The sequence below is a fragment of the Andrographis paniculata genome, unplaced genomic scaffold (genome assembly GCF_009805555.1).
Source record: "Andrographis paniculata isolate CXL003 unplaced genomic scaffold, ASM980555v1 Contig34END, whole genome shotgun sequence".
NCBI classification, from domain to species: domain Eukaryota; kingdom Viridiplantae; phylum Streptophyta; class Magnoliopsida; order Lamiales; family Acanthaceae; genus Andrographis; species Andrographis paniculata.
The window spans coordinates 2,813,915-2,822,009 of record NW_026137567.1 but is presented as its reverse complement, the minus strand read 5'-3'; the positions used below and the strand labels follow the sequence as shown (position 1 = coordinate 2,822,009).

The 8,095-nt window shown below is 29.8% G+C and overlaps 1 protein-coding gene across 2 annotated transcripts; it reads right to left on the bottom strand.

The window, feature by feature from the left end:
• Window positions 1-1,581: 1,581 nt before the first annotated feature.
• Window positions 1,582-6,956, bottom strand: LOC127248895 (caltractin-like). 2 transcript variants are annotated; one of them, XM_051271450.1, is made up of 8 exons: window positions 6,824-6,956; window positions 5,404-5,524; window positions 5,279-5,315; window positions 5,168-5,195; window positions 4,167-4,319; window positions 3,332-3,434; window positions 2,408-2,496; window positions 1,582-1,780 (listed from the first exon to the last, which is right to left on the bottom strand). In XM_051271450.1, exons 1-7 carry the CDS (start codon window positions 6,824-6,826, stop codon window positions 2,432-2,434), a joined length of 510 nt encoding a protein of 169 aa, XP_051127407.1. In that variant the 5' UTR covers window positions 6,827-6,956; the 3' UTR covers window positions 1,582-1,780; window positions 2,408-2,431. The 2 variants fall into 2 exon arrangements, with proteins under 2 accessions (XP_051127407.1, XP_051127408.1); XM_051271451.1 differs by lacking the exon at window positions 1,582-1,780 and having other exon boundaries at window positions 2,403-2,496; window positions 6,824-6,860.
• Window positions 6,957-8,095: the final 1,139 nt, after the last annotated feature.

Genomic DNA, 8,095 nt, shown 5'->3' with positions numbered 1-8,095 from the left:
ATATATTTTAAATTTTAAATTGATAAAATATATTCAATAATGGTATCATTTCGTAGAATACAAAATATTATGAATTATAAAAATATTAAAAAAATTAAATATAATAATAAATTAATATAAATTATAAAAACAAAATATATATCATATATATATATACATATATACATTAAGTGTTATAAATTGCGACACATGACGATTGAATAACATCTTCTCAGCATCTCTGCATAATATCTATTATTTATTTTTATTTTTTAAAAAAAAAAATAGTGATGTGGCACGAGAGGAGATGCGCCTATTGCAGATGGTCTTACCATTCGAAACCATCTCCCCCAATTTCGACTCTGATTTAGACACTGGGCCACTGTTTTTGCTCTAAAGGTGTCAAAGCTAACAAAGTATGCTCAATTGTACGGTAGAGTTTTTAGTGAAAATTAAAAGTTATTATAAATAATTTTTTTTTTTCACCAAATACCTTCCTAATATATCTCTATAATACTCCATCCGTCCCATGTAATATGAGTGTATTACCGTAGATACGAGAATTTAGGTAAAGTATAATTAGTAACTAATTAAGAAATATATTAGTAAAAATAATTATTATTTAGTAAAAATAATTATAAATTAAGATTTAAATAACTAAATAGTTTAATTAAGATTAAAAAAATTAAATTTTAAAATTTAAAATATGATTAAAGTGTATAATTAATTTTCCGAAAAATGAAAGGACAAATTATGTGGGACGGACGAAAATAGAAAATAGGAATAAATTATGTGGGACGGAGGGAGTATGATTTTAAACAAGGCAATCTTCTTGATATTTTAGTTATTTGTCCTCTTTTGCATATCAATTGAACAATAATATGTACTTCTACCCTCGGAGCTAATTATGCTACTTTGTTTGGATAAAAAAATTAAAAAATAATAATAGGTTAATATAAAAATGAAATAAATAACAAAATAAAATGATTGTATTATAAAAAATATATATTAAAGAATTAATAAAAAGATAGATGTGATAAATAAAAAGAATAATGACAAATTAATTCTTATTTATTAATAAAATTATTGGTAAATAAAGAGTTTGTTTGTTTAATTTGCCGAAAAAAAAATATTTGCAAATAAAATCAAAATTATTTACGGATTGTGCGTAAGTGAAAAAATCTGACATAATTATGATCTAATAATGTGGAGTAAAGTTGTTATTTGTTCCAACATTACTAAATACCCCTCCCCATTACCGTATCCAAATACAAAAATTTTAAGATATAATTAATAAATAATTAAAAATCTATTAATAAAAATAATTACGATATAATATAAATAATTAATTAATATAATCCTTCTTAAAAAAAATAATTATAATAACATGAGATGAAACGCAATAAGGGGAGAGTAAAAAAATAACTTTTTGACATTAAAAAATATATATCATATTAAATACTTTATTTTTTAATTTCATATTATTTTTTTCCTTATACAAAACTTGCATTACTAGGTTAGGTAAGTCACTTAGCAAACGTAATTAAGCAACAGAAGAATAATAATAAAAATAAAAATTTCCATCAATGTAGCAAAAGAAGCTGGAAGAAATATTTGTTTTATAATATTACTTCAATATAATCATCACATCACAAGGTACATAAAACTTTACAATCAAAGCCTTGTTGGTATCATCAACAAAAGTTTAACCTTAATTCAATGCATCATACAACCCACCCCACCTCACCCCACCCCAAGAAAAGTATTCCGTACTAATATTCCCAGTTCCTTCCTTCATAACCTGTGGTATGACAACAACAAGAGATATCAGGATTATTATCCATGAGAAACTCTCAGCTCATTTCACAATTTGTAATCCCAAATGAAATTGCAAAGTCACATTCTATGTGTTCTAAGAAACTAAGAATAAACGATAATTAATATATTCTGCTTATAACGTGAATGGCAACACACCTAAGTGTATAGAAAATGCAATTTCAAATGATCGTAATAAATTCGCAGCAAAAATGTGAAGCATCATTATAATTCATACTCCCAGATTAAAGCAGGCAGAGTTTTAAAGATATACTAATGGCAAAACCTCCCCAACAGAAGCAGGATCCCGTTTATATCCGGACAAAAACATTCGAATTTCAAATCCATTCATTTATGTAAATGCTTAACAAGTCATAAATGCCGGTGCAATTTGAATGTGCTGCTGTACTGCTGTCAATAATTCTTTCCAACCCCAAAAGAAAGGGATGCCTATGTCGATGCCTTTCTTTCTTCTTTTTTTTTTTAAAAAATAAATAAATAAATAAAATGGAATGATATCAAGCAACATACCTAAACAACAAACTTTGGCAATGATTCTTTTGACTCTCCAAGTCACATATTCAATGAAACAAGAAAAGTAGAAGATAATTACTCTGAGTTCGGCAGTGGAGGTGATTTAGTACCCATATGAGGTTCTCCTCATCATTCTCATGAATTCGTCAGCATTTACCTCACCATCACCTGTACATTTTTTTAAACAAAAACATATCATTTAGTCAGGGTCTTTATAGATTGGGAAATAGGTTAATGTGAGTTTTTATTAAAATGTAACTTGAGTAGATCGATTAATTTAAACTGTCCCTCATACAGCCAAGACAGGCAGAAGTAAAATCATTTACTTTTGAACTATAGAATGCACATTAATTATGACAACAATATATGTACCACCAGAATGTTATTCTGCAGAGCAGAACTGTTTGTGCAATTCATCTACAGATATTATTACTGGTAGTATAAAAGTACAACTAGTATCCATAACCATAGCAGATAATATTCGATCCCCCAGATATAACAACCTTTAAGGTATTAATACTTTGACAAACAGCACTCAATTGAGATGAGGTATTTGAGTAGGCAGGTGGGGGTTAGAATAACATGAACGTGAATGTGTGTTACGATGCAAATCTGGAGAGAAATATTTACACTTTAATGAATATTCCTGCTCATAGAGCAGCGTGACAATGATGGGTGTGTTTGTTTATGTTTTCAATCTTTTCTTCCCGTTTTGTATGTATTCTACGGTAAAATACTTTTTTCCTATAAATCATAGCCATCCAACATTTATTTTCCATTTAAAACATTACATCCACAGCTTGTTTTCCATTCAAAATTTTACAATTATCACCTACTTTCCATTAAATATTTTCAAATAAAAAAATACTCAATACATCCAAAACACAAGAAAGCACTCTTAGTAAGTAGTGTTGGAACTTGTGCAGCAATTCTTATTTAGAAACATTACTAAAGCAAATTTACCTAACAAGTATTGAAGCTAAGTCAAATGGAGAGAACTTACGGTCCCGATCTGCTTCATCAATCATGTCTTGTATCTCCTTTTCAGTGAAGTTTTCACCCAGTTCCTTTGCAATGCGCTGAATATCAGCAACAGAAATCTTTCCCTGCATTCATATGAAGAAGACGAACATGAATAGGAGTGTTATGTGAATAGGATTTATTAACACAAGTGAGGATACACACCATATAGCTATAATTAGGAGTCTATCCAAGAGTTCATACAAATGGATAAACTCTAATAATCCTCTCTTAATCTAACTCTATGAGCATATATATTTAGCATGCCCAAGTTGATACAAGCATAGTTGAGTCATACTCAATTAGTACTTTGGTGAATTACATCTCCAAGTTTATATTTAGACTTGTTACAAAGAGTCAGCAGCTTTGTCAGCACAAGGCAGAAGGCAGTCGGAAATTGCGAGTTGGATGATAGAGGCAAGGTGTGGCAAACAATGGTGGGTATAAATGACGGGTGAGAGTTATGCGTTGTTAGATGATGCATCGCAGGATAGTGTCCAGACAATGGCAAATCAGCCAGCGGGGAGCAGTTACTGTGTAATCAAAATGGTAATTGGGTGATTTTCGCTCAACCCGAACACTAATCAAGAACACTACCGAATAGCAACTCATTCAAAAAATCATACCCAATTGGCCCAACCTGCAAGATCAGCTCTAAATTCTATTACGATGCCTTCTCTTAACACAAGCAATGTTACATACATATATAATTACAAGTCTATCCAAATAGATAAAATCTACTAATCCTACCTAATCTAACTCTACCTGAACTATGTAGTCAACAAGGAGAAACGAAGCAAATGACAAGACAAACTCACATTTTTATCTTGATCGATAATGTTAAAGGCCTTCATGAGCTCTTGTTTGGTGTCCCTCTCTCCAAATTTGGCTGTCATCATGTGGCAAAATTCCTCAAAGTCAATTGAACCACTCCCATCTTTGTCTACTTCAGCTATCATTTGAGTAATTTCCTGAGCAAAAGAATCAAAACAATCGAACGATGTGACCATGATCAGTTAGTAAGGAAGCAACCAGAAATTATGTCTGGAAATAAGTAGTACATAAGAACATTGTCCAAAAAATGCATTTCACTAATGCTTATTAATATTACAGAGATGAAATGTTGAAATAGTCAATCTATGGTGTAGATGTCCTATCAGTAACATAAGCTAACATTCTCAGTTAAAGATGTTGCTAATAACTATATTTAAGATCAATTAAGAACAAGAGACCATTTACCCCAGTCATGTTTATTGGGTTATTTGAAGCAAGGAAACACCTAATTGAAATAGAATAACTTATGCTTTTAAAGTGCTAGTGCATATTCGTCATATCCCTTCTTGCCTCTACATTCTAGAAGTATTTAGGGTTTTGGGAAGCTGAGATCCATTGAGAAACAAAGCTGGGTAACATTGAGAAACTCCTACACTCCTTAGTTATTAAAGTTGGGATTCATTGAAAAATTAAAAGCAAAACTTGGAGCTAAACAACATCATCATTGAATGAGATGCCCATCACCTGATATAAATATAATTCATAATTTCTCCAAAACTACATTAAAGAGAATTCTACAGGTTGGTTACTTCGGATGCCGTGTTTATATATAGTACTATGCAGCAAAAGTCAAACATTCTGGAAACTGTGAGCATCCCAAAGTTAATGATCACAATCTACACAAAGTTGTCCTATCAAAAGCCAAAACATCATTACTCGGCCACAGAAGGAGCATAATAAGACTTACAATCTGAACAATGAACAGAAATTAAAGTATCGAATATGATAAAACTCCTTTAGAAAATGCATACAATGAGTAAACTACCTCTTCAGACATTTCAAAACCAAGAGCCCTGCAAAATAAACCAAGTTGGAATTATACATATTATGAAGTTCTAACATCAATGTTTTAAAGAAAGCTTTCAGGAGGGGGCACCTCATTGCAACATTCAGCTCCTTGGCATCAATAGTACCTGTATGTGGTTTTGAAGACAAGATACCCTTTAAGAAAGGAAATATAAAATAAATATAAAATTTGTTTACATATGAATTATTCAATACCAGATTGATCAGTATCAAACAGTTCAAATGCTTCCTTAATCTCCTGCTTTTTCTGGGCAGTCAAACCTTGATGGCGCCCTCTAGGTTTATCTTTCCTGGCCATGCCCCTGTAAAGAGTTGACTAGAAGAAAAAACAACAAAAGCAAAATGAATTCTTAAATGACAGAAAAAGAATTGAGGCCGGACACAGAGAAAGAGAATAAAGGAAAGTATAGAGTTGACATTAGCTAATTGGCAAAACATTAGAGCAACATAAGAAGTAACAAAAAATCACATGGTAGGGACAACAAGAATGCCTACAACTTATGCCTGAAGAAGTATCTTACTATTACCAACTACGAATTCGACATGATGCAGGTGCTACGAGAACAATTAGCCAATCAATTTGTTAACTGGTAAAGATACTATAACTCGGATTTTTTGGTGCAAATACAATACTCAACACAGACTAGCGCACCTACTTTCAGCGGGAATCAAGAGGGTGTGTTTGCTTACGGTTAAAGTTTAAGTCGGCATTTTGCTCCCAACTTTTTTTTTTCAAATATTACACTATGTGGAACCCATTCAGAATATTCTATATCCGTCTCTCCTCAATGAACAAACATATTTATATATATTCAAACCTTCTCATTTTTTATAAAAGTAATTTATGTTAATCATATATACATTACTTATTTATATTTTTAGATATAGTTTTTAGAACATTTTATAAATCTTTTAAATTTCTTTTAACCCTATATTTATTATATCATAAATTAAATATAAATTAAATAAATCCCCTCCAACTCAATTTCCAACTTAAAACTCTACCGGTAACCAAACAAACAATTTTACAATGAAAAGGTTAGGCTCATTACATTCATACAAATAGTGAGAAATTCCCCCAAGTAATTGCTATAGTTAGCTCAGCACCAATGGAGAATCATCTAAAATACACAAAATTAACACCCCTATCAGGACTGATATCATTCATATTTTGAAAAATTACATGCCATTGATAGACAATCACAGGAAGACAGTTAGAGAATCTAAAACTATAAACAGTTAGACCGGCTGATAACAAGTGGTAAAAAAAAAAAAAGATTTTCAATAATCATCAACTAGGGCTCACAATGGAAATCCAAAAAGAAGACTAAACTAGGGATTCCTAGATGTTGACTTGATGGACCGGATTAAATCTTCGATGCTTATGCCCTAAAGGGAACCCCTTAAACCAGTAATTTATCAGAGATTTCAACTTTTCAATTACATCTTAGAAATTGTCGCAGGTAACGAAGCTCATTGTAGAAATAAAAATAAAAGAAACAGTCGATATTATGTTGCAACAACGGAATTCGATTGCAGTGATTCGAGCAAAAACAGCGAGACATGGAGAAAAGCAAGAAATCGACAGGAAAAAAAAAAAAAAAGAGGCGGATACCATGTTGATCGGGTGGAGGAAACAACACCGTACGGCTCCGCGTGCTTCTGCGACTAAGGAAGACGGAAAGGAAAGATAGTAATTATTGATGGTATTATATGAACGAATGCATTATATTAATGGTTTGTGTACATTCCCTTTGTTATTGCATTTGCATTTTAATTTTATTTATTATTATTAGTTTTAAATATATTTTTGCCTAAATTGCACAAAATATTTACGAAATTGCGTCAAACAAACTCTCTCTGACGGTATTTGAACTAAATACGCCAAAAGTGCGAATAAATTTTACGATCTCAATTTCTTTACCCCTAAAATTACAAATATATTTATTTTTTTTATATTTACCTTAAAAATACAGTAAAAATAAACTCTTAAAAGCTGAAAAAAATAGCTAATTTTGAATATATTTACTATTTTTTAGCTAAATATAAGAAAAATAAATATATTTGTAATTTTAGAGGTTTAGAAATTGAAATTCTAAAATTTATTTGCAGTTTGGGCACGTTTAAGTCAAATACCGAAAAATAAGGAGCGTCGAGGAGGTTAGGAGGTTAGACGCAGAGTTATGAAACCACGAAGAAGTGTGACCCAGTTTTAAAAGTATAGAGAATTTGGCGCAATTTCATGGAACCACGAGTAAATTTTGTGCAATTTAGCCTATATATATATTTTTTTTTACGAAGAATTGGTATACTTCTTCTATCCCATAGTATTTTTTTTAATAAATTAAATAAAAAAATATTTAAAAAATTTATATATTTATATTAATCAATAATATATTATTAATTTTCAATCTACTTATAAAAATGCCAAGGAACAGATGGAGTTTTGTATCTGCAAATTTACGTGCACTCTTAATTTGAAAATTTTCCATAATTTTTTCTTATAAATTAAAAATTTTGACTCTCGGTTTTTTTATAAAATTTCACAAGATTTTTTAGTAGATATTATACAATATTTTTATAAAATTAATTTATATTAATTAAGAAAAATACATATATTTGGTATTAATTTGTATTTATATAAAATTTTATTCTTTACAATAGAAAATTTATATTATATGTATTTTATTGAGATATAATAATTAAAATATTTAAATATACATTTTAATTTTTTAATCATGTATATTAATTTTTATTTAAAACTACCAATAACATCATTCTCATAAAAAAAATAATAAAATACTATCTCTGCCTACAATAAAATGTCCATATTACCGTAAACATAAGAATTTAAATAAAATAAAGTTAGTAAGTAATTAAAAAGTAT

Bases quoted from the DNA above. Each gene is read 5' to 3' on its own strand.
- LOC127248895 (XM_051271450.1), bottom strand. The intron at 3,435-4,166 runs GTGAGTTTGTCT...ATATGAATGCAG, and splicing joins TTATCGATCAAGATAAAAAT to GGAAAGATTTCTGTTGCTGA. The intron at 2,497-3,331 runs GTAAGTTCTCTC...AAAAATGTACAG, and splicing joins TGATGAAGCAGATCGGGACC to GTGATGGTGAGGTAAATGCT.